The sequence below is a fragment of the Scyliorhinus torazame genome, chromosome 19 (assembly GCF_047496885.1).
Source record: "Scyliorhinus torazame isolate Kashiwa2021f chromosome 19, sScyTor2.1, whole genome shotgun sequence".
NCBI lineage: Eukaryota > Metazoa > Chordata > Chondrichthyes > Carcharhiniformes > Scyliorhinidae > Scyliorhinus > Scyliorhinus torazame.
This window is the reverse complement of record NC_092725.1, coordinates 47,193,995-47,220,111: the sequence shown is the minus strand read 5'-3', so window position 1 is coordinate 47,220,111 and position 26,117 is coordinate 47,193,995. Positions and strand designations below refer to the sequence as shown.

The 26,117-nt window shown below is 45.0% G+C and overlaps 1 protein-coding gene across 7 annotated transcripts in view; it reads left to right on the top strand.

Moving 5' to 3' along the window:
• LOC140396118 (CCR4-NOT transcription complex subunit 4-like) overlaps positions 1-26,117 on the top strand; it is a 206,771-nt gene that overhangs the window by 67,323 nt on the left and 113,331 nt on the right. For all 7 annotated transcript variants that reach the window (XM_072484247.1, XM_072484246.1, XM_072484249.1 and 4 more), the window contains exons 2-5: positions 9,131-9,371; positions 15,516-15,713; positions 16,577-16,663; positions 25,604-25,705. In XM_072484247.1, coding sequence (XP_072340348.1) covers positions 9,198-9,371; positions 15,516-15,713; positions 16,577-16,663; positions 25,604-25,705 — 561 coding nt within the window. In that variant the 5' untranslated portion in view covers positions 9,131-9,197. The remainder of the gene's footprint in view (positions 1-9,130; positions 9,372-15,515; positions 15,714-16,576; positions 16,664-25,603; positions 25,706-26,117) is intronic.

Here is a 26,117-nt window from a genome sequence, read left to right as displayed (position 1 = left end):
AGCATTACAAAAAGAAAGAGCAATCGCTCCTGCATTATAACACACTGCCCAATGCTATTCAGGTGAAAAGAAAACAGGCCATAGCATTGATCATAGTTCCTTGAATTCTCCTGACTACGTGTGGAAGTATGTATAAAACATGATAATTGAGGCCTGTGCTCTGTGAGGGAAGCAAAGAGAGTATTGTGTAAACTGCAGGTGAAAAAATCTTCCAATTGCAATATGTTGTAGCTCAACTTTCGCAGTAGGTTCTCTCATGCAGTCTTCCTGATTTTTTTGAAGTACAAATTTGGCAAGAATGCAGTTCGTGTTTTTGCTCTTTAAAACACAAGATGTACAGGCATCTCAGTTTATCTGGGTTGCAGATTCTTCAGTATTGAAGGATCAGAAGTTGTTATCCGAGCCTAACACATGAATGTTTGGCTAGGCGACAGTTAAATCTACATGCTTGTTATCCAGAGGGGACATATGATCGATCCTCGACTGCACAAATGGTACGGGGGGAGGACAAGTGCCTTTACTGTGACAATTTGTTGCATATCAAGAACAGTTTTGATGGGGTTGGGCTGATGCATTGTTTTGCTGCTACAATCCAAGTGGGAATGAATCAAATGCCCCCTGTCTGGGAACTATATGGTATGACCATCAGATCAGGATGAAGTCAGACTCTGCAATGTTGCTCGACAAAGAGCGGGCAACACTGAATGTGTAAGATCAAATGAAGAATGACTGGAACAAAGTACAGCACAGGAACAAGCTCTTTGGCCCTCCAAGCCTGCGCTGGCCATAATTGTGATTACGGAGACGTGGCTGCAGGATGAACAGGGATAGGAACTGAATGTCCCAGGGTTCTGAGTATTTAGAAAGGACAGGCATAAAAGAAACGGTGGTGGTGTGGCACTGCTAGTTAAAGAGGAAATTAACACAATAGTGAGAAAGGATATTAGCTCTGACAATGTGTCCAGAACCAGGGGTCACAGTCTGAGGATTCTGGGTAAACCATTTCGGACAGAGATGAGGAGACATTTCTTCACCCAAGAGTGGTGAGCCTGTGGAATTTATTACCACAGGAAGTAGGTGATGCTAAAACGTTGAATATATTCGTGAGGTGGCTAAATATAGCACTTGGGGAGAATGGGATCAAAGGCTATGGGGAGAAAGCAGGATTAGGCTACTGTGTTGGATGATCAGCCATGATCGTGATGAATGGCAGAGCAGGCTCAAAGGGCCAAAAGACCACCTATCTTCTGTGTATCTATGTAGGACATACCTGGGAAATTTTCCACATTGACGGGTAGATGCCGGTGTTGTAGCTGTCCTGGAACAGCTTGGCTAGAGATGTGACACGTCTTCAGTATTATTGCCGGAATATTGTCAGGCCCCATAGCCTTTGCAGTATCCAGTACCTTCAGGCGTTTCGTGGAGTGAATCGCATTGCCTATAGACTGACATCTGTGATGCTGGGGATCTCCGGAGGTGACCAAGATGGATCATCTTCTAGGCACTTCTGGCTGAAGATTGTTACCAGTGCTTCAGCCTTGTCTTTTGCATATATATGCTGGACTCCTCCATCATTGAGGATGTCGATATTTGTGGAGCCATCTCCTCCAGTGAATTGTTTAATTGTCAGCCACCATTCACAGCTGGATGTGGCAGGACTGCAGTGCTTAGATCTGATCCGTTTGATGTGGGATCTCTTAGCCCTAACTATTACTTCTTCTTATGCTGTTTGGCACACAAACTTCACCGGGTTGACACCTCATTTTTTGGTATTCCTTGTGTCGCTCCTAGTATGCTCTCCTGCACGCTTCATTGAACCAGGGTTGATCCCTGGGGTAGGTGATAATGGTAGAGTGGGGGGATATGCTGGGCAATGAGGTTGCAGATTGTGGTTGAGTACAATTCTGATGCTGCTGATGGCCCACAGCAACCAATCCTGAGTTGCTCGATCTGTTTGAAGTCTAACATTTAGTACGGTGGTAGTGCCACACAACATTATGGAGGGTATCTTCAATGTGAAGGCGGCATTTTGTTTCCACAAAGACTGTGCGGTAGTCACTTCTACCGATACTATGCTGAACAGATGTGCCCAAGTGGCCGTCAACATGGAGGAACACTGATTCAACAGTGGCTGGTACAGGGTAATCAGCAGGAGGTTTCCTTGCCCATGTTTAACCTGAAGCCATGAGATTTCATGTCAATATTGAGGACTCCCAGGGCAACCCCCTCCTGACTGTATAGCACTGTGTCACAATCTCTGCTGGGTATGTCCTGTGCCACCTGCTGGTGGGACAGGACATACTCAGGAATGGTGAAAGCGATGTCTAGGACATTGTCCGTAAGGTATGATTCTGAGAGTATGATTATGTCAGGCTGTTGCTTGATTAGTCTGTGAGATAGCTCTCCCAACTTCAGCACAAGCCCCCCAGATGCAAGTAAGGAGGACTTTGCAGAGTCGACAGGTTGGGTTTGCTGTTGTCGTTTCCGTTGCCTGGGTCGATGCCGGGTGGTCCGTCTAGTTTCCTTTTTAATGTTTTTTTTAGAGGTTGAATACAACGGAGTGGCTTTTTAGATCATTTCAGAGGGCTCTTGAGTCAATCATTCACATTGCTGTGAGTCTGGAGTGGTGTTCTGCAGGGATCGGTGGCTGGTCCATTGCTGTGTGTAGTGTACATTAATGATCTAGATGTGAATGTGAGTAGCATGATCAGTAATTTTACCGATAACACACAAATTGGCGGTGTGGTAAGGGGAGGAAAGCCTCAGATTCGAGGGTAATATAAACTGGCTAGTCACATGGGCAGAACAGCAGAAAATAAAATTTAACCCTGAAAAGTGTGGGGTGGTGCATTTTGGGAGTACTAACAAGGCAAGGGAATCCACTATGATTGTTAGAACGCTAGGAAGTACAGAAGATCAGAGGGACCTTAGTGTGCATGTCCATGGGTTCCTGAGGGCAGCAGGACAGGATAAGGTGGTTAAGAAGGCATATTGGATACTTGCCTTTATTAGATGAGGCAGAGAGTGTAAGAGCAGGGAGTTTATTATTGATCTGGATAAAACCCTCGTTAGGCCACAGCTCAAGTACTGTGTGCTGAGCTCTGGTAACCACACTAAAGGAAGGACATAATTGCACTAGAGAGGATGCAGGGGAGATTCACCAGGATGTTGGCTGGGAATTATGAAGGACTTGATGGGAAGGAACCTGTCCCTTTAGTAGAGGGGTCAATAACCAGGGGCTGGTAGATCTGGAACTAGGTGAGGAAAAGGAGCAACGCCCACTTTGGAGATTGGACATGGGACTGTTGGCGGACGAGGGGGTATGTGGAAGGGTGAGGGGATGTATTGAAAGATACCTAGAGGTCAATGATGACAGAGAGGTCCAGGTGGGAGTAGTCTGGGAGGCGCTGAAAGCGGTGGTGAGAGGGGAGCTGATCTCCATAAGGGCCCATAAGGGGAAACAAGAGGGTAAAGAAAGGGAGAGACTGATTGGGGAGATTTTGAGTGGATAGGCAATATGCGGAGGCTCCGGACGAAGGGCTATACAGGGAAAGACGGAGACTACACACTGACTTTGACTTGTTGACCACGGGTAAGGCGGAGACGCAGTGGAGGAAGGCACAGGGAGTACAGTATAAATACGGAGAGAATGCGAGCCGACTGCTGGCCCAACAACTTAGGAAGAGGGGGGCGGCGAGAGAGATCGGAGGAGTTAGAGACGAGGAGGGAAGGATGGAACAGAGAGCGGAGAGGGTGAACGGGGTATTTAAGGTATTCTACGAGAGGCTGTATAAGGCCCAACCCCCAGAAGGGAAAGAGGGAATGATGCATTTCCTAGACCAGTTGGAGTTCCCGAAGGTTGAGGAGCAGGAGAGGACAGGACTGGGAGCGCAGATTGAGGTAGAGGAGGTGGTAAAAGGAATCGGAAGCATGCAGGCAGGGAAGGCCCCGGGACCAGATGGGTTCCCGGTGGAATTTTATAGGAAATATGTGGACCTGCTGGCCCCACTCCTGACGAGAACCTTCAATGAGGCTAAGGAAAGGGGGACACTACCCCCGACGATGTCGGAGGCAACGATATCGCTGATCCTGAAAAGAGACAAAGACCCGCTGCAGTGCGGGCCATACAGGCCTATCTCCCTCTTGAACGTAGATGCCAAGTTATTGGCCAAAGTGATGGATAGAGGACTGTGTCCCTGGGGTGGTGCATGGTGACCAAACAGGAATTGTTAAAGGGAGGCAATTGAATACCAATATACGGAGGTTGTTAGGGGTGATGATGATGCCCCCACTGGAGGGGGAGGCGGAGATAGTGGTGGCTATGGATGCAGAGAAGGCATTTGATAGAGTGGAGTGGGACTATCTGTGGGAGGTACTGAAGAGATTTGGATTTGGAGAAGGGTTCATTAGATGGGTTCGGCTCCTATACGGGGCCCCGGTGGCAAGTGTGATTACGAACAGGCAACGATCCGACTACATCCGACTATATAGGGGCACAAGACCGGGGTGCCCCCTGTCCCCGTTACTGTTTGCGTTGGCAATTGAGCCATTGGCCATAGCGCTGAGGGGCTCCAGGAAGTGGAGAGGGGTACTTCGAGGAGGAGAAGAACATCGGGTGTCATTATACGCGGATGATCTGCTGTTATATGTCGCGGACCCAGTGGAGGGGATGCCTGAAATAATGCAGACACTCCGGGAGTTTGGAGAGTTTTCGGGATACAAACTGAATATGGGGAAGAGTGAACTGTTTGTGATGCACCCCGGGGAACAGGGCAGGGGAATAGATGAGCTGCCGCTGAGGAGGGTAACAAGAGATTTCCGGTATTTAGGGATCCAGGTGGCCAGGGACTGGGGAACCTTGCATAAGCTTAACTTGACACGACTGGTAGTGCAGATGGAGGAGGACTTTAAGAGGTGGGATATGGTGCCCCTGTCATTGGCGGGCAGGGTGCAGGCGGTTAAAATGGTGGTCCTCCCGAGGTTTCCTTTGGTGTTTCAGTGCCTCCCCATACTGATTACAAAGACCTTTTTTAAGAAGGTGGACAGGAGCATCATGAGCTTTGTGTGGGCAGGAAAGACCCCAAGGGTAAAGAGGGGGTTCCTGCAGCGCAGTAGAGATAGAGGGGGATTGGCACTGCCAAGTCTGAGTGATTATTATTGGGCCGCTAACGTGTCTATGATATGTAAGTGGATGAGGGAAGAAGAAGGAGCGGCGTGGAAAAGGCTGGAGATGGCGTCCTGTAGGGGAACTAGCTTAAAAGCACTGGCAACGGCGCCGCTGCCGTTCTCCCCGAAGAGGTACACCACAAACACAGTGGTGGTGGCGACTCTGAAGATTTGGGGGCAGTGGAGACGACATAGGTGAGTGACGGGGGCCTCAATGTGGTCCCCGATAAGGAACAACCACAGGTTCGTCCCGGGAAGGATAGACGGGGGATTTCAATCTTGGCAGCGAGCAGGAATTGCGAAACTGAAGGACTTGTTCTTGGACGGGACGCTCGCAAGTCTGGGAGCACTAACAGAAAAATACGGGTTGCCACCTGGGAATGCATTTCGTTATATGCAAGTGAGGGCATTTGTGAGGCAACAGATGAGGGAATTTCCGCAGCTCCCGGCACAAGGGATCCAGGACAGAGTGATTTCGGGGGCATGGGTGGGTGACTGTAAGGTGTCCGATATATACAGGGAAATGGGAGACGATGATAGAGGAACTGAAAGGAAAATGGGAGGAGGAGCTGGGGGAAGAGATTGAGGAGGGGCTGTGGGCAGATGCCCTAAGTAGGGTAAATTCCTCCTCCTCGTGTGCTAGGCTCAGCCTGATCCAATTCAAGGTACTACACGGCGCATATGACGGGAGCAAGATTGAGCAGGTTTTTTGGGGTGGAGGATAGGTGCGCGGGAAGCCCTGCGAACCACACCCACATGTTTTGGTCATGTCCGGTATTGCACGGGTTCTGGGTGGGTGTGGCAAAAGTGATTTCAAAGGTGGTGGGGGTCCGGGTCGAACCAGGCTGGGGATTGGCTATATTCGGGGTTGCCGATGAGCCGGGAGTGCAGGAGGCGAGAGAGGCCGATGTTTTGGCCTTTGCCTCCCTAGTAGCCCGGCGAAGGATTCTACTTGTGTGGAAAGAAGCCAAACCTCCGGGCGTGGAGGCCTGTATAAACAAAATGGCAGGGTTTATAAAATTGGAGCGGATAAAGTACGCACTGAGAGGTTCGGCTCGGGTTCACCGGGCGGTGGCAACCATTCCTCTACTATCTCGCAGAACGATAAGGGAGGGAAAATAGGAAAGACAACAGCAGCAACCCAGGGCGGGGGGGGGGGGGGTGCATTCGGGTCTTTGGGTTTTTTTTGTGTGTTGTTAGCACGGTAGCATTGTGGATAGCACAAATGCTTCACAGCTCCAGGGTCCCAGGTTCGATTCCGGCTTGGGTCACTGTCTGTGCGGAGTCTGCACATCCTCCCGTGTCTGCGTGGGTTTCCTCCGGGTGCTCCGGTTTCCTCCCACAGTCCAAAGATGTGCAGGTTAGGTGGATTGGCCATGCTAAATTGCCCATAGTGTCCAAAATTGCCCTTCGTGTTGGGTGGGGTTACTGGGTTATGGGGATAGGGTGGAGGTGTGGACCTTGGGTAGGGTGCTCTTTCCAAGAGCCGGTGCAGACTCGATGGGCCGAATGGCCTCCTTCTGCACTGTAAATTCTATGATCTATGATATGTTACATAATTGTTGTTCATATTTAATATTTATCTTCTCAATGTTACTATTTCTTTTTGTTTTTTATTTGTGTTGGCACTTGCCGTTAGTTAATATATTATTTTAAAAACGATCAATGTATATACTGTTACAAAGTTGTAAAAATTGAAAATTCTTGGTTGATCGAAAAACTTTAATAAAATATATATATATATATATTTTAAATAACCAGGGGCTATCAATTTATGGTAAGGAGCAAGAGATTTGAGCAATGCTTTTCTACCCAGAGGGTGGTGTGAATCTGGAACTCACTGGCTGAAAGGGTGATGGAGGCAGGAACCCTCATCGCATTTCAAAAGCATTTAGTTGAGCACTTGAAATACCATAGCGTATACCAAGTGCTGAAAAATGTGGTTGGAATGGGTAAGGGCTTGATGGTTAACAGACATGATGGACTGAAAAGCCTTTTTCTGTGCTGTAAAACTCTGACTATGAAGTAATGTTGAAACATGGAAGAGAAGCTTTCTATATCATTAATTCACCTACCTGGTGTCAGCGTGTTTTCGTAAACAGTTTTGTTCCTGGGCTAATTTGGTGCCATCCATTGTTCTGGAGCTCGTCACATGCACCTTCCAGGTTATATTGCATTTCGGAGGACGTGCTGTATCGGTGGTCCAGTCCTCCTTTCTTCAGCCATCCTGTTTGGGTGAGTGTGTACGATGAGTTGATGATATCTGAACCACAAAATGGGGTGATTTTCTAATGCCCTGATCAACGAAAGAATGAGCTTGCATTAATGTAGCGCCTTCCATGTCTTCAGGGTGTCCCAAACGTTACTTGCAATGAGTTACTTTTGAAGTGTATTTACTGCTGTCATGTAGCACCAACATTCATCCCTCATGCAATAATACTGAAAACATTTTAACTGATTATTCATCGCATTGCTATTTTTGGGTCTTTGCTGTGAGCATTTGGCAACAAGTATGCATCTGACTGCACTTTGGGTAGAATATATTGATTGTGATGTGCTTTTGGACACCTGAGAGCAAAAATTCAACTGGTACGCTTGACCTTTGATGCAGGGTAAAGCCATATGGCCATGTGCACAGGTAGAGCCTAGCTTCTGTGTTGAACCCCAGTTCAATAGTTTGATCAGTTGGGTCCAGAATTAATAATCAGATGCATCCCCTATGCGTGGTGGTGTGTAATACCAATTTAAAATGGTCTTGATTATTGGTTCCTTTTGCCAAACGTAAATGGGAGTTAAATACTGAACTCCAGGAAGTTGGTGTCCATCACCTTTGGGTTATTAAGAGCTAAATGTTCTGAAAATGACTTGGATGCTTAATATTTGTGATGGATGGCACTCTGTTGTCGGATCTCCAATAATAGCTGACACCCACCAACAAGAACTGTGTTTGGATTCCAATTCTAGCTGATCTCTGATGATGGGTCCTGAGATTATTGCAGTTTGGTTGGAGTCTCGTAAAATTTGGGAAGGCAAGAGAAAATAGCTGCCTCATTTTCTATTTTCAGGGCAGTATTTGTAATCCGAAATGATTCTGTTCACTTATGCTGAGAAAGGTTTGTCATGGACAAACATAAAATTGTTTAGTCCTATGGAGTGCTCTCTTTCTGCCTTAGAGTAAGGTTGCCTAAAATTCAGAACACAGTCTGCAGAAATCGGAATTTTTTTTTTCACATAAACACATCCACTCCCATTCTCTGTATAAAAAAAACTTGAAAGATGGTGTGCTGCGAACGCAATGTTGTCACTTGGCACTTTGGAAGGTGGAATGTTGTCATGTGTGAAAATGTTTGCTTGAACTGAGGCACCCAACAGTACAATTGCAGATTCATTCAGTCCAAACTGGGATTGTGTCTGGCAAGATCCTGCTCCAACTTTGGAGGGAGTGCTTGTGGTGCAGATCTGTCCCTGGCTATGGTTGTTACAGGAGCAATCCGGCTTGCTGCATTGTGCAAGAAGTAAATTTGGCTAAAGTGCGACTTTCCAATAACTACAACAAACAATGTATTACTGGTAGTTTCACTGTCTGAGTCTTGAAAGCAAAATCGCAATATTTAGCAAGCAAATCTCACATCCAATTTGCCTTTCCATGGCACATTGGAATCTGCACTGAAATGACCAGGTTAAGCTCTGCCTTCATTGGTAACTTGAGAGGATTTGACTTGGGCCAGACCACCATTACCAAGCTGATAGTTGTTATGCTGCTTATACAACATTCTCCGGTAAACAAGGTTTTCAATTGGTCCTTCTTTTTGACTTCCTTGATTGTTGTTTTCTGGTTTGAACAAACCAAGCCATGGTAACTTGTGACTTTTAATGGGACGTGTATTTCAGCATAGATAAGTGTGTGAACTTGCTCCCACCCACTCTTTATTGGTGGCTGATATTTCTTTTTATTATTTCTCAGACCAGAAACATACTCCGATCTGCACAGTTTTGCAAGTGAGAAGTTGAATATCCTGTGAACATTGAAGATGTCTCGCAGTCCCGATACAAAAGAAGACCCTGTCGAATGCCCTCTTTGTATGGAGCCCCTCGAAATAGATGACATCAACTTCTTTCCATGCACCTGTGGTTACCAGATCTGTCGTTTCTGTTGGCACCGTATACGCACAGACGAGAACGGCCTCTGTCCAGCCTGCAGAAAAGTAAGTTGTTTAATTGAAGCCACAAGTCCATTTGACGAATCGTGTTCTGATGCAATCAGTGGCACCTTATTTGTATTTGCATATTTTCATATGAAAGGAAGGAACATTAGATTAGCAGGGGAAAGTCGGAAATGAAAGAAGCTCGTTGCTGAGATCTCAGCTGAGTTTTACAAAGAACAGTCTTGGACCTACTGTCACAAGTTTTCAAGTTCTCCGTGATGGTATGGATTAATACTTGATTAATTCAGAGTGCAGTAGTTTACTAATTATATTATTGGACACTCATCTGGACTAAAGATCCCAAGAATGTGAGTTCAATTGCCAATGTATGTGAAGAATTGGAATAAAAAGTGAGTGAATTTGAAGCTGTTGGATTGTTGTGAGAAGTTAGAACTGGGTTCCTTCAGGTAAGGAAGCCTGATGCCCTTACCAGCCTGACCAATGCCTGACACCAATGTGGTTAATGTTTAACTGCACCCTTAAAGCCACTCAGTTGTACTCTGAGGTTAACCAAGGCAATAAATGCCAGCCGCATCTCCAGATGAATGGAGGGAGAAAGCAAATCCAACAGCCCCCAAGTGTTAAGTCAACGTAAAATCCATGATTCATTTATTAAAACTTTACTGTTCATTTTTATGGCCACAAGTAACCACAAAGCAAGAAAAAAATAAAATGCGATAAAGCTTGAGACAGTTCCAGTTTGTAGTGAGAGAACTGAATCAAGCAAAGTATGATTTACACTCAATAACGTTAACGTTATATTTCCTTATGATTTGAGCACAGCTTGGGCACTTGTTGCTTGCACCATATCTTTGAACTACACCATTTTAATCAGGCCACCACCTGAGCAAGAATGGCAACGAGTAACTCTCGCACTAGTAAATCAGCGAACCTTTCTAGTTTCAACAAAAATGCTCTGCTGCCAATTATGAGAGAGCTCAATGTTACCCTTTTGCATCACCTCAGGCTCGTCGCTGAGCCTTGAACCTCCTGAGGGTGTCAAGTGGCAGAATAAGCCTGGGGAGTCTAATTGTTTCACTGAACCAGGGACCAATGAGATCTTGCAACTACCTGCAATAAGTGATAAATCAAGTATGCACTTGCATTTGAGCATTTTATGTTGACTGCCCAACCCAAAAGGGGTCAGGTAGAAAACATAGAAAATGGCTTTACTATGAGCAATTGCTTGATCCAGTGACTATGGTGAAACCCTTGCACGTGCTTTATAATGCATTCTGGAGTCCATGGACTTAGATTCTAAACTTGTATACACTCCCAGATAAGTTGTACTGCCAGTGATTTCATCCCTACAAATTTTAATGCAATAGAGAATTAACAATTTACTGTTTTGCAAGTAGTTAGCAATACTCAAGGCTAATTGCTGCAACACATTTGTCTGTTTTACCAGCACCCAACGTGAATTAGAAAATAGAAATCATGGTTATGTTTGTATTTCCGATGCTATCCAAAGTTCCGCTGAAGAAAGTTTACACTTTTCCCTTTGCATACTGTGAAGTTGTGGTAAATTGACAGTTGGTCTTGTCACAACAATTTATCTAATTTGTCTTGTGGTTCACCATCACGTATGCGGTAATCTAGGTGTTCCACTTCTGCTTTACTTTCATATTCTGGAATAAATGTATATGGAGCATCATTCAGTGTCATATGTTAAATTTTATGTTATAAAAGATTGAAACAGAGAAACATCGAAAGCAGGAGGAGGCCATTCAGCCCTTCAAGCCTGCTCCGCCATTCATTATGATCATGGCTGGTCATCCAATCAATAGCCTGAACTCACCTTTCCCTCTCCATATCTTTTGTTCCAGTGGTTTCTATGAGATTGCCCCTTCATTCTTCTGAACTCCAGCGAGTACAATCATTACCGCCTCGATCTCGCTTCATACTCCAGTCCCGCCAACCCAGGAATCAGTCTCGTAAACCTTCCCTGTACTCGCTCTATTTAAGCATCCTTCCTCAGATAAGGAGACCAAAATTGCACACAATATTCCAGGTGTGGCTTCACAAAGGCCCTGTATAATTGTAGCAAGACATCGCTGCTCCGATACTCTAATCCACCTTACTTTGAAGGCTAACATACCATTTGCTGCATCTGCACGCTTCCCTTCAGTGACTGGTGTACGAGGACATCCACATCTCGTTGCACATTCACCTCCTAATTTACGACCATTCAGATAATCTGCTTTCCTGTTTTTGCTACCAAAGTGGATAACGTCATATTTATCCAAATTATACTGCATTTGACATTTATTTGCTCACTCACTTTACACTGAAGGATCTCTGCATCCTCCTCACAGCTTTGCAAATTTGAATATATTCAATTTTGTACCATCACCTAAATCATTAATATATTTTTGAAAAAGACAGGCTTATTGCTACTCTTTGTTTCCTGTCTGCCAACCAGTTTTCTATCCATTTCAACACACTACTCCTAATCCCATGCACTTTTATATTACACACTAATCTCTTACGGGAGACTTTGTCAGAAACCTTCTGAAAGTCCAAATAAACCACATCGAGTGGCTCCCCTTCATCAACTCTGCTAGTTACATCCTCGAAGAATTCCAGCAAATTTGTCAAGCATGATTTCCATTTCATAAATCCATGCTGTCTCAATCCAATCCCGCCACTGTTTTCCAAGTGCTCTGCTATAAAATTCTTGATAATGAATTTTCCCCACTACCGAAATCAGGCTAATTGGCCTATAATTCCCTGTTTTCTCTCTACCTCCCTTTTTAAATAATGGGGTTATATTAGCTACCCTCCAATCTGTAGGAACTGTTTTGGAGTTTGTAGAATCTTGCAAGATGACCACCAATGCATCTACTATTTCTAGAGCCATAGTGCTCCGGTATGTAGATTATCAGACCCTGGGGATTTGTTGGCCTTCAATCCCATCAATTTCCCCAATACTGTTTCTCTACTGATACAGATTTCCTTCAGTCCCTCATTCTCACTAAACCCTGTGTTTTCTGGAATGTTATTCCTCCTTTGTGAAGACCGAACTGAAGTATGTATTTAATTGGTCAGTCATTTTTGTTCCCCATTATAAAATCCCTTTTCTTACTCTATTTGTCTTCACCAATCTTTTTCTCGTCACATACCTATAGAAACGAGTCAATTTTTATATGCCCTGCAAGTTTACTCTCGTACTTCATTTTCCCCTTAATTGATTCCTTTGTCCTCCTTTCCTGAATTCTAAACTGGTCCCAATCCTCAGGCCTATTGTTTTTCTTGGTCAATTTGTACGCTTCTTCTTTGGATCTAATACTATCTCTAATTTCCCTTGTAAACTATGGTTTGGCACCTTTTACGTTTGTAGTATATATATAAATGATTTGGAGGAAAATGTAACTGGTCTGATTAGTAAGTTTGCAGACGACACAAAGGTTGTTGGAATTGCGGATAGCGATGAGGACTGTCAGAGGATACAGCAGGATTTAGATTGTTTGGAGACTTGGGCGGAGAGATGGCAGATGGAGTTTAATCCGGACAAATGTGAGGTAATGCATTTTGGAAGGTCTAATGCAGGTAGGGAATATACAGTGAATGGTAGAACCCTCAAGAGTATTGAAAGTCAAAGAGATCTAGGAGTACAGGTCCACAGGTCATTGAAAGGGGCAACACAGGTGGAGAAGGTAGTCAAGAAGGCATACGGCATGCTTGCCTTCATTGGCCCGGGCATTGAGTATAAGAATTGGCAAGTCATGTTGCAGCTGTATAGAACCTTATTTAGGCCACACTTGGAGTATAGTGTTCTATTCTGGTCGCCACACTACCAGAAGGATGTGGAGGCTTTAGAGAGGGTGCAGAAGAGATTTACCAGAATGTTGTCTGGTATGGAGGACATTAGCTATGAGGAGCGGTTGAATAAACTCGGTTTGTTCTCACTGGAACGAAGGAGGTTGAGGGGAGACCTGATAGAGGTCTGCAAAATTATGAGGGGCATAGACAGAGTGGATAGTCAGAGGCTTTTCCCCAGGGTAGAGGGGGCATAGGTTTAAGGTGAGAGGGGCAAGGTTTAGAGTAGATGTACGAGGCAAGTTTTTTACGCAAAGGGTAATGGGTGCCTGGAACGCGCTACCGGAGGAGGTGGTGGAAGCAGGGACGATCGTGACATTTAAGGGGCATCTTGACAAATACATGAATAGGATGGGAATAGAGGGATACGGACCCAGGAAGTGTAGAAGATTGTAGTTTAGTCAGGCAGCATGGTCGGCACGGGCTTGGAGGGCCGAAGGGCCTGTTCCTGTGCGGTACATTTCTTTGTTCTTTGTACTTTTGCACCAGACACAAAAACAATTGTTGCAGTTCGTCCATGCACTCCTTGAATGTTTGCAATTGCCTATCCACTGTCATCCCTTTAAGTAACATTTCCCAATCCATCATAGCCAACTCGCATCTCATCATCGTAGTGTTTATTTAGATTCAGGACCCAAGTCTCATAATCAACTTCATCACACTACATCTTGATGAAAATTTCCATCATATTATGGTCGCTCATCCCCAAGGAGTCTTTGCACAACTAGATTGCCAATTATTCATTTCTCATTACATCATACCCAGTCTAGGATGGTTCCTCAACATATTGACCCAGAAAACCATCCTGTATACTGTTATGGGCGAGGCGTTTTCAGAACCCCAAAATGTATCATGGAGTTCAACCAACCTCTCCCTTTAATGGATTTGTTGCTTTTCCTAGCACACGGATTTTTCCCTAGGTGTGGGATTACAATTATGGACATGTGGGTTTATAAACACAAAACACTTTTATTCCATGAACTCAACTTAACATCTTAAATTAACATTGGATCTCTTAACACCCCTTACTTCAAAGATAACTCAGAAAATATTGCAACAGTAAATAACTCCTTAAAATGTTCCTTCAAACTTCCAAGAAACTTATAACACCGTTAAACAAAATCACCTCGGGTTAAAGTATATATATTCTTTCTGTGGAATGGCAGAAACATATTAGCTTGGTTGACTTCAGCTCCAGCACCTTGCTTTCTTCCTGCAAACTGCAAAACTAAACACACACCCAGCTCTTTTCAAAACTGGCTTCTCCCTTCAGGCAACTCGCAGCAAACCAGAACTTCTCAAGCTGCTGTCTCAAACTGGCTTTCCCCTTTTAATCAGCTCTCAGCAAAACCAGCCAGGCACTTTTTAAAACTGAAACTTCAAAATGGCTGAACTGAGCTGAGCTCCACCCACTCTATGACATCACTGTTTTCTTAAAGGTACATTGCTTAAACATCCAGTTCTTAAAGGCACTCTCGCATGACAATACACTGCTGGAATTCCTCCTCTATGGTATTGTGACTTCTTTAATTTTATTTGCTCAATCACGTCACCCATATTTATAAATGCTCCTTTTTCGCATGCGTCTCTAATTTCCTGTTTAATGCCACTCCCAACATCACACTGCAGTTTGGGGGTCTATATATGACCCCACTAAGGTTTTTGCCCCTTTCTGTTTCTCAGCTCTACCCATACAGATTCCATTTTGTTGGAGCTAATATCAATACAACTCCATTGCCCTTTCCTTTTTGTCTGTCCTTCCTAAATACTGAATACCCTTGAATGTCCAATTCACCCTGCAGCCATGGCTCCGTAATCCCGACTATATCATACCTGCTTACATCTATTTACGAGATTAAATCACCCAAATTTATTGAGAATGCTCTGTGCGCTAAGGCACAATACCTTAAGACTTATCTTTTTAACATTTCTTGTCCCATTCCCATTATTTTTCACTGTGGCCATGTTTGATTTTGGCCCTTGGTTTTTCTGCCTTTCAGTTTTCTTATACCCCTTTCTCCCTTTTGTTTTGGCCTTAATTCCCCCTTCTCTAACTCCTTGCATAGGTTCCCATCCCCTTGCCATTTTAGCTTCCCTCCCCAACCATTCTAGCAAATACTTGGTAAATAGTTAAGGAGAGCTCAACTTTAAATTTGCACCCATAAAATAGTGGCTGACAAATGAACCGTCACCTCTGTCTGTCTTTGTGGCAGCTCAGATTGAATCTGTCATTCACAGAAACAGATGGAACGTTGTGCGATTGTCAGAATCTTTTTTTGCTTTTCATCTTAAACCCAATATTGTGTTTCCTTTTTGTCCATCCAGCCATACCCAGAAGACCCTGCAGTCTACAAACCACTTTCTCAAGAAGAGCTACAGAGAATAAAAAATGAGAAGAAACAAAAGCAGAATGAGCGGAAACAGAAAATTTCAGAGAACCGCAAACATCTGGCCAGCGTACGTGTTGTACAAAAGAATCTCGTTTTTGTGGTCGGTCTATCACAACGGCTAGCAGATCCAGAGGTGAGCAAAAAGAAAGACTGGGATTTCCACTGTGTCATTCCTCCATTTGTGTGGAGTTTGCACATTCTCCCGTTTCTGCATGAGTTTCCTCCAGGTGCTCCGGTTTTCTCCCGCAGTCCAAAGATGTGCAGGTTAGGTGGATTGGCCATGATAAATTGCCCCTTAGTGGTTAGCGCAATTGCTTCACAGCTCCACGGTCCCAGGTTCGACTCCCGGCTTGGGTCACTGTCTGTGCGGAGTCTGCAAATTCTCCCCGTGTGTGCGTGGGTTTCCTCCGGGTGCTCCGGTTTCCTCCCACAGTCCAAAGATGTGCAGGTTAGGTGGATTGGCCATGCTAAATTGCCCTTAGTGTTGGGTGGGGTTACTGGGTTATGGGGATTGGATGGAGGTGTTGACTTTGGGTAGGGTGCTCTTTCCAAGAGCCGGTGCAGACTCGAAGGGCCGAATGGCCTCCTTCTGCACTGTAAATTCTATGATAATCTATGATTAATCTAGGACAAAAGTTCGGCACAACATCGTGGGCCGAAGGGCCTGTTCTATGCTGTGTCTTTCTATGTTCTATGACACGGGGAGAACGTGCAGACTCCACACAGACGGTGGCCCAAGCCGGGAATGGAACCCGGGTCCCAGGCGCTGTGAAGCAACAGTGCTAACCACTGTGCTTGGTATCATTAGAAATGACAGAAACCTTGAACTTGCTGATTCAATTAGTTTTATTATCACTTCCAAAGTGTTAGGTTATTTTCTGTGTTTTTCTGAACTGATTCATGCCTGGTGAAGCTTGTGCTGACTTTGAATTGAAGTAAGCCTTAATATAGGGCTGAAGAACACCAGTAAAGTTATTTTTCTTTTTTCTTACCCAGGTTTTAAAACGGCCAGAATATTTTGGGAAGTTTGGTAAAATACATAAAGTTGTTATCAACAACAGCACGTCATATGCAGGTTCGCAGGTAAGGTTTCACCAGTTAACGAGTTTCTTGTTGGTTCTACCCCCTCATTTGCTTGCTGTTTCGCTTGGTTGGGCGAGAGGAAAATGTACTGAAGGAGTAAGCCTTGTGCTTGTCTTTAACACAATAAAACATCCCATAGCCTCATTTATCAGGGCACAAGTTTATTTTTCTTCTTTGTTGTCCCAAGACTGGAGGTTCCCAATAGGGTTTCCAGGTTTGCCTGCAAATTCTCTGGTTAACATTGGCTTTATAGTGAATTATGTTTGGGGGATGGGCTGAATCATGGGATGGACAAAGAACTATTTGCCTAAAAGGGGAAACCAAGCTTCTGGGCCAAAACTTCAACAAAGGAGATATGGGAGCTCAATAACTAACTGGAGTCGACCAGCCTGGTTTGAATTTGAACAACACTTGGCAGTTAACTGTTCTGTGCTGCACTCCATGGCAATGCCTCTATCAATTGGAGTCCACTTATCAACCAATCGGCACATGCTTCTAATGCAGTATAAATTGTTTCTTTTACTGTTGCTTTATCTTGTGAGCTGTCCTAATGACTGCGAAACGAAAAGCTTCGATCGCATGTCTTTTTTGTTTTCGAGATGAAAGTTCCATCTCTAATCCCAAGGCAACAGCGTGAGGTAGCGGTTGAAGAAGTAAGTAGAATGTGGTAGCTGTTGGTCACACTGGCAAGAGAGTTGAAAAAATGTTTTTGGATTGGGAGGCAACAATTCTTGCAATTCTTTTATGCCCCTTGGTTGATTTTTGGCATACGGTACAAGTTTGGCAGAATGATACCAGAGGAGAAAGGTTTAATTCATGAGGGCATCTTGCATCTATGTGGCTTGTATTCTTTTGAGTTTAGAAGAATTTAGGAGCGATAAAATTGAGGTTTTAAAATGAGAAAGCGTTTGATAAGGTAGAGGACGAACCCTCTTTCTCTTTGGAGGAATCCAGAACATGGTCTTAAAAACATTTTTTGAAAATCTTTCTATTGGCTTATTATCTTAAAATTAGAGCCAGGCCAGACAGGAGGGAAATTGGGGAGCACTTCACACGCAGGTAGTAGAAACCCGGAACTCTGTGCCAAAAGGCTCTGGATGTTGTATCAATTGAAAATAAGACTGATATCAATAGGGTTTTGTTAGGTGCGAGTATTGAGGGATCGGTTTCAAAGGCAAGTGGGGATGAGCTACAAATCCTCCATTATTTGCTTGAGTTGCTAAATGGCCTGCCCTTATTCCTATGTTCATTTAATAGAGGTCAAAAATGGTGAGTCAGCTGTTGCAGTAGAAGGACTGGAGTTTGTTTACATTGGAGGCAGGCAATCGAGCAGAAGTCGGTACAGGATGAAAATGTGTTGGGAGGCGGTTCAGTGGAGGTTTACTGGATAGATGCCTAGAATGAATAGGTTGTCATATGAGGAAAGGTTAGACAAACTGGGCTTGTTTCCATTGCAGTTTAGAAGAGTGAGGGGTGACTTGATTAATAGGGCAGCAGAGCTGCTGATTGGCTGTTGCAGGGAAATTTGCATCAGTGCATTGCGGTCACTGCATCCAGAAAGTGTACCTGAGCAAGACACCCGAGGTGTTCAAGTGAAGGCAAGCATCCAGCAGAGAGCAGTAGAGTGGAGATGCTGATTGGCTGTTGCAGGGAAAATTTGCATCAGTGCATTGCGGTCACCGTATCTTGAAGGTGGTTTGTGGAGGAGCTGTTGTCAAGTGACAGTTAAACTCAAAACACTTCTTCAGTGTTTCCCTCCCTACCTCCTCCTCTAACCAAAAAAAAAGACAATCACTAAGGATCCCAGCCGAGTAAAGATCAAGAGGGAGACTCGAGGGCAGGTAGAAGTAGAAAGAAGTTGAACCATGACGTCACCGCCTGCAGGTAAGTGATTGGCTGGTGACTGGAAAGTAGTTTTTCTTTTCCCTGAGTGGTTGCTGAGTGAGTGCTTGCTGAGAAGGGGAGAAATTGTTTGGTTTTTTTTAAACTTACTGTTGGGAGTTTCCAGCTGAATCCGGTCGGAGTGAGGACAGAGTGACTGCTGGGTAAGGAGTAAAGATTTAAATTGTTTGCGCAGGCCCACAACAGCTGATTGCTGTTCTCGTGTGGGGCGCAGTGGTTGCTGGTTAAGTGTTTTATTTTTACCTGCATTTAAGTTGGGCAGTTTCGAAACCCTAGACACTACACTTGTAGTGTCCCTCACCCTTCCACCTCCTTTAACCTAAGGGGTAGAGTGAATAACAGGTAAGCTCTTTCTTTCTTTCTTTTTTTTTATCTAGAGTGGATGGCAGGGAAGGCAATGCAATGTTCCTCCTGCAGAATGTTTGAGGTGAGGTACGCCGTCAGTGACCCTGCTGATTTCACCTGTGGGAAGTGCACCCATCTCCAGCTCCTCAGAAACCGTGTTCGGGAACTGGAGCTGGATGAACTTCGGATCACTCGGGAGGCAGAGGTGGTCATAGATAGTAGCTTCAGGGATGTAGTTACTCCGAAGAATCAAGGTGGATGGGTGACAGTGAGAAAGGCTAAGAGGAAGCAGTCAGAGCAGGGATCCTCTGTGGTCGTTCACCTCAGTAACAAATATGCCATTTTGGAGACTGTTGAGGGGGACGACCTACCAGGGGTAAGCCACGGTGAACAGATCTCCAGCATTGAGTCCGTCCCTGTGGCTCAGAAGGGAAGGAGGGAGAGCAGGAGTGCAATAGTTATTGGGGACTTGATAGTTAGAGGGACAGGTCGACGGTTCTGTGGCAGCAAAAGAGACTCACGGATGCTATGTTGCCTCCCGGTTTCCAGGGTCCGTGACGTCTCGGACTGTGTTTTCAGAATCCTCAAAAGTGAGTGGGAGCAGTCACAAGTCGTGGTACACATCGGTACCAACGACATAGGGAAGAGAAAGGACAGGGATTTAAAACAGGAATTTAGGGAGCTAGGGTGGAAGCTGAGAGCCAGGACAAACCATGTTGTCATCTCTGGTTTGTTGCCAGTGCCACGTGCTAGTGAGGTGAGCAACAGGGAGAGAGTGCAGATAAATACGTGGCTGGAAGGATGGGGTAGGCGGGAGGGTTTCAGATACGTGGATAATTGGAGCACATTCTGGGGAAGGTGGGACCTGTACTGACGGGACGGTTTGCACCTGAACCAGAGGAGCACCAATATCCTGGGAGGGAAATTTGCTACGGCTCTTTGGGGGGTTTAAACTGTGTTCCAGAAGCCAGTGTCGAGAGGTACTGAGGAGGGTATCAAGGTCGCAGGAGTGTACCAGCAGACAGAAAGGTGGGTTGAAGTGTGCCCACTTCAATGCAAGGAGCATCCGGAATAAGGTCGGTGAACCTGGAGCGTGGATTGGTACTTGGGACTACGATGTTGTGGCCATTACGGAGACATGGTTAGAACAGGGACAGGAATGGTTGTTGGAAGTTCCGGGGTATAGATGTTTCAGTAAGAGTAGGGAAGGTGGTAAAAGAGATGGAGGAGTAGCATTGTTAATCAAGGATAGTTTAACGGCTGCAGAAAGGCAGTTTGAAGGGGATCTGCCTACTGAGGTAATATGGGCTGAAGTTAGAAATAGGAAAGGAGCGGTCACATTGTTAGGAGTTTTCTATAGGCCCCCAAATAGTAATAGAGATGTGGAGGAAGAAATTGCAAAACAGATTATGGATAGGTGTGGAGGTCTCAGGGTAGTTGTCATGGGTGACTTTAACTTTCCAAAATTGATTGGAACCTCCATAGGTCGAACAGTTCAGATGGCGCAGTTTTTGTACAGTGTGTGCAGGAGGGTTTCCTGACACAATATGTGGATAGGCCGACACATTGGATTTGGTACTGGGTAATTAACCGGGCAAAGTGTTAGATTTATGTGTGGGAGAGCACTTTGGAGATAGTGACCACAATTTGGTGTCTTTCACTATTGCAGTGGGGAGGGATAGGGCTATATGGCAGGGCAAGGTTTATAATTGGGGCAGGGGTAATTATGATGCGATTAGGCAAGAATTAGGGAGCATAAGATGGGAACAGAAACTGTCAGGGAAAGGCACAAATGAAAAGTGGAGCTTGTTCAAGGAAAAATACTGCGTGTCCTTGATAGGCATGTCCCTGTCAGGCAGGGAGGAAATGGCTGTGTGAGGGAACCATGGTTCACAAAAAAGTTTGAATGTCTTGTCAAGAGGAAAAAGGAAGAGTATGTAAGGATGAGAAAACGAGGTTCAGTAGGGTCGCTTGAGGGTAGCAAGGTAGCAAGGAATGAGCTGAAAAAAGGGCTTAGGAGAGCTAGGAGAGGGCATAAGAAGTCCTTGGCGGGTCGGACCAAGGAAAACCCCAAGGCTTTTTACTCTTATGTGAGAAATAAAAGAATGACCAGGGTGAGGGTAGGGCCGGTCAAGGACAGCAGTGGGAACTTGTGCATGGAGTCAGAAGAAATAGGAGAGGCATTGAATGAGTACTTTTCTTCAGTGTTCACAAAGGAGAGGGGCCATGTTTTTGAGGATGAGAGTGTGATTCAGGCGGGTGGGCTGGAGGAAGTAGATGCTCTGAGGAAGGATGTGTTAGCAATTTTGAAAAACCTGAGGGTCGACAAGTCCCCTGGGCCAGATGGGATATACCCAACGATTCTTTGGGAGGCAAGGGATGAGATTGCAGAGCCTTTGGCTTTGATCTTTGGGTCCTCGCTATCCACGGGGATAGTGCCAGAGGACTGGAGAGTGGTGAATGTGGTTCCTCTGTTCAAGAAAGGGAATATGAATGACCCTGGTAATTATAGGCCAGTTCGTCTTACTTCGGTGGTCGGGAAGATAATGGAAAAGGTCCTGAAGGATTGGATTTATGACCATTTGGAAAGATGCAGCTTAATCCGGGATAGTCGACACGGATTCGTGAAGGGTAGGTCTTGCCTCACAAATTTGATTGAATTCTTTGAGGAGGTTACTAAGTGTGTAGATGAAGGTAGAGCAGTTGATGTCGTATACATGGATTTTAGTAAGGCGTTTGATAAGGTTCCCCATGGTCGGCTCATGAAGAAAGTAAGGAGGTGTGGGATAGAGGGAAATTTGACCAATTGGATAAGTAACTGGCTATCACATAGAAGACAGCGGGTGGTGGTGGATGGAAAATTGTCAGACTGGAAACCAGTTATCAACGGTGTACCACAGGGATCAGTGTTGGGTCCTCTGCTATTTGTGATTTTTATCAATGACTTGGAGGAGGGGCTGAAGGGTGGGTCAGTAAATTTGCTGATGTCACCAAGATTGGTGGAGTAGTGGATGAGGTGGAGGGCTGTTGTAGGTTGCAAAGAGACATTGATAGGATGCAGAGCTGGGCCGAAAAATGGCAGATGGAGTTTAACCCTGATAAGTGCGAGGTGATTCGTTTTGGTAGAAAAGATTTGAATGCAGATTACAGGGTCAACGGCAGGGTTCTGAGGAATGTGGAGGAACAGAGAGATCTTGGGGTTCATGTCCACAGATCTCTGAAGGTTGCCACTCAAGTGGATAGAGCCATGAAGAAGGCTTATAGCATGTTAGCGTTTATTAACAGGGGGCTTGAGTTTAAGAGCCGTGGGGTTATGCTGCAACTATACATGACCCTGGTGAGACCACATTTGGAGTATTGTGTGCAGTTCTGGTCACCTCATTATAGGAAGGATGTGGAAGCATTGGAAAGGGTGCAAAGGAGATTTACCAGGATGCTGCCTGGTTTGCAAGATCGGTCTTATGAGGAAAGGTTGAGGGAGCTACGGTTTTCCTCTTTGGAGCAGAGGAGGATGAGAGGTGACTTAATAGAGGTTTATAAGATGATGAGGGGGATAGGTAGAGTGGGCGTTCAGAGACAATTTCCTCGGGTGGATGTAGCTGTTACAAGGGGGCATAACTATAAGATTCAGGGTGGGAGATATAGGAGGGATATCCAAGGTAGGTTCTTTACTCAGAGAGAGGTTTGGGTGTGGAATGGACTGCCTGCTGTGATAGTGGAGTCGGACACTTTAGGAACTTTCAAGCGGTTATTGGATAGGCACATGGAGCACACCAGACTGACAGGGAGTGGGATAGCTTGATCTTGGTTTCGGACAATGCTCGGCACAACATCAAGGGCCGAAGGGCCTGTTCTGTGCTGTACTGTTCTATGTTAGAATATATAAGATCCTGAATGATTTTGGAAAGGTGGATATGAAAAAGATGTTTTCTCTTGTGGGTGAGTCTGTAACTTGAGAGCACTGTCCTAAATTTAGGGTTACCCTTTTCGGTCACATGAGAATGTTTTCCTCCGCGGATTGTGCGACTTCGCAACCCTTTGTCTCAGAAGACGGTGAAGGCAAGATCATTGATGTTTTTAAGGCAGAGGTGGATAGATCAAAGGTTATCAGGGTTTGATGGGAATGTGAAATTTGAAACACCAACAGATCAGCCATGATCTTATTGAATGGTGGAGCAGGCTCGAGGGGCCGAATGGCCACTTGTATCGTATATTGGCTGTTGGGTGGGTTCGCCTCTACAGGGATTGACGAGAGTAAAATTGATATTCATGGCGTTGTATATCTGAATGTGGCAATCTGCCATAATTCGCTCCACAATATACATTCGTCAACTTCAATTCACAAGTTTAAAATTTAATTTTAAGCTCCATTTAATTTTCTGACCAAGAAGGCTTAATGTGAGAGTTATTCCAAACTGTTTTAGCTTGATGCCCAATTTAAAATAAAAAATATTCTGTTGTGGGGCATGCAGCTCTTAATCTGGAGATCTTGCAATCTCCGATTTGAAGGAAAGTGAATTCTGGAATTGTGGCTGAAAGGATAGAGTAATATCTATTAAATACATCTATTCAGAGAGGGATATTGATAGTTATCATGGAGTTTGCCTCCTGTTTTACTCGAGTAAATAAGGCAACGGTGACTGAGAGAACTTCTAGCCATTCCATGGATTAAACCTGGATGAGTAGATAGTGAAACTCGCAGGCTAAAAGATGCTTCTTTGATACAATGTTGAGGGTGATGCTTCAAGAGCAGCTATGAACCTGTTGATCCTATCTATTAAGGTGAAACTAAAAATACTGAAATGTATGCAGGGTTAATGTGTCCGAGTGATGTCAGTTTCAATTGGAGATCCATCATCAGTGTGGGAGGGGCAGGTGAGGCAAGATAAATCTTCCACCAGCAGCACCTTTACTGAAGACATAGAGTCTTTGCCAAGTAAGGTCCCAAGGGTAAAAGCCACAGCTGATATCGGTGCACAGCCATCTCTCTCATCAGTATTCATGTTATAATGACCTGTAGATCTGTTTTCAGGATGTTGATTGAGGGATTAAATATAGGCCAGGGCACCCATGGGAACTCCCCTGCTCTTAAGTGTGCTTTGGGGCCTTGTCCATTCACCCAAGAATGCAGTCAGAGCACCAATTTAGTGGCCGAAAGATGCATATTGCATTGATACTAATATTGCACTTAGTATCAGTCTTGATTTTTGAACTTGAGCCCTGGTGTGGGACTAGAACCTGTAACTTTGTGGCTCGGGATCTATCCACAACAACAGCTGACATTACCGAATAATGACCTAGACTTGCAGGTGACATTTAATTAGAAATGGTTTTTTTAAAAGGAATGTGAGTTTTTTTTAAACTTGGCCGTAGACTGATAACATTGGCATGTGAAATTTCACACATGAAAGTGGTACATTTTGGCAGGAAGAATGAGGAGAGCCAATATGAAATAAATAGTGCAATTTCGAAGGATTTGGGGATGGGTGGCACGGTAGCACAGTGGTTAGCACCGTTGCTTCACAGCTCCAGGGTCCTTGTTTAATTCCCGGCTTGGGTCACTGTCTGCGGAGTTCCATGTTCTCCTCATGTCTGCGTGGGTTTCCTCCTGGGTGCTCCGGTTTCCTCCCACAAGTCCCGAAAAGACGTGCTTGTAAGCTAAATTGGACATTCTGAATTCTCCCTCCGTGTACCCGAGCAGGCGCCGGAGTGCGGTGACGAGTGGATTTTCCCAGTAACTTCATTGCAGTGTTAATTTCAGCCTACTTGTGACACTAATAACGATTGTTATTATAGATATACACAAATATTAACGGTAGCAGGATGAGCTGCATATGTTTGAAAAAAATCTGAGATCCTCGGCTTTCTTATCAGTACAAAAGTAAGGAAGTTACACTAAACCTTTGGAAAACATTAGTTCGGCCTCAGCTGAAGTACTGTGTTAAATTCTGGGCACTACACTTTACGTCAGAATGGTACCGGAGGGACTTGAATTTTGCATAGAGTCTGAACATTATTGCGGTGGTCTTCTTTAAGCAGAGGAGGTTGAGATTTGATTAATCATGAATGGTTTTGACCAAGTTAACAAGGAGAAACAGTATCCAATAACAGAAGCATCACTAACCAGTGAGGTGGATTTGAGGTGATTGGCAAATAAACTGGGGGCGGTAAGAATTTCTTTTGTACGCAACCAGTTGTTATTTTCAAGAACACACTAAGTGAAGACAGATTCAGTCATAACTTTTGGAAAATTTGATGAATCGAGTCATAGTCATAGATGGTTACAGCTTGGAAACAGGTCCCTTGGCTCAGCTTGTCCATGCCGCCCAGTTTCTATCACTAAGCTAGTCCCACTTGCCCGTATTTGGCCCATATCCCTCTACACACACCCTGCCCATGTAACTGTTTAACTGTGTTTTAAAGGAAAAGTTGTACCGGCCTCTACCACTGCCTCTGGCAGCTCATTCCAGATGCTCACCACCCTCTTCAAGGGAAAATATTTATGGGGCCATGGGGAAAGAACAGGGGAGTGGGATTCATTGGATGAATTTACCAAAGATGAGGCAGTCACATTGGGCCACCTCCTTATGCCATTTTGATTCTACTTTGTTTACCCTTTGTCATAATAAACTTCTGTTAGCAAGCATCCACTATTTTTTTTCATCTAGCTGATTAAAATGTTGCTTCTCCTAGGGTCCCAGTGCTAGTGCCTATGTAACCTACATACGGTCTGAAGACGCACTAAGAGCAATACAGTGTGTAAATAATGTGGTGGTGGATGGCAGGACACTTAAGGTAAGCGATTCCTTCATCTCACAGCTTGCTTCACTTTCAGTCTCTTCGTATACAGCATGTTTTTTTTTCCTGATCCACAATTTTCCTTGTGAAGCCTAAAGCTGCCGTGGTAGGGAGGGTTTTTCAGAGTAATTTGAAACTTCATGGGCGGAATTCGCTGCAATAGGTGCGATGTCTGCCAACCGGCGCCAAAAATGTCGCGGATCAGTCCGGCATCGCGCCGCCCCAAAGCTGCGGAATCCTCTGCATCTTGAGCGGCCGAGCCCTAACCTTGAGGGGCTAGGCCCGCGCCGGACTGATTTCCGCCCTGCCAGCTGGCAGGAAAGGCCTTTAGTGCCCCGCCAGCTGGCACGAAACTGACTTTGCCGGGCGGCGCATGCGCGGGAGCGTCAGCGGCCGCTCACGGCATCCC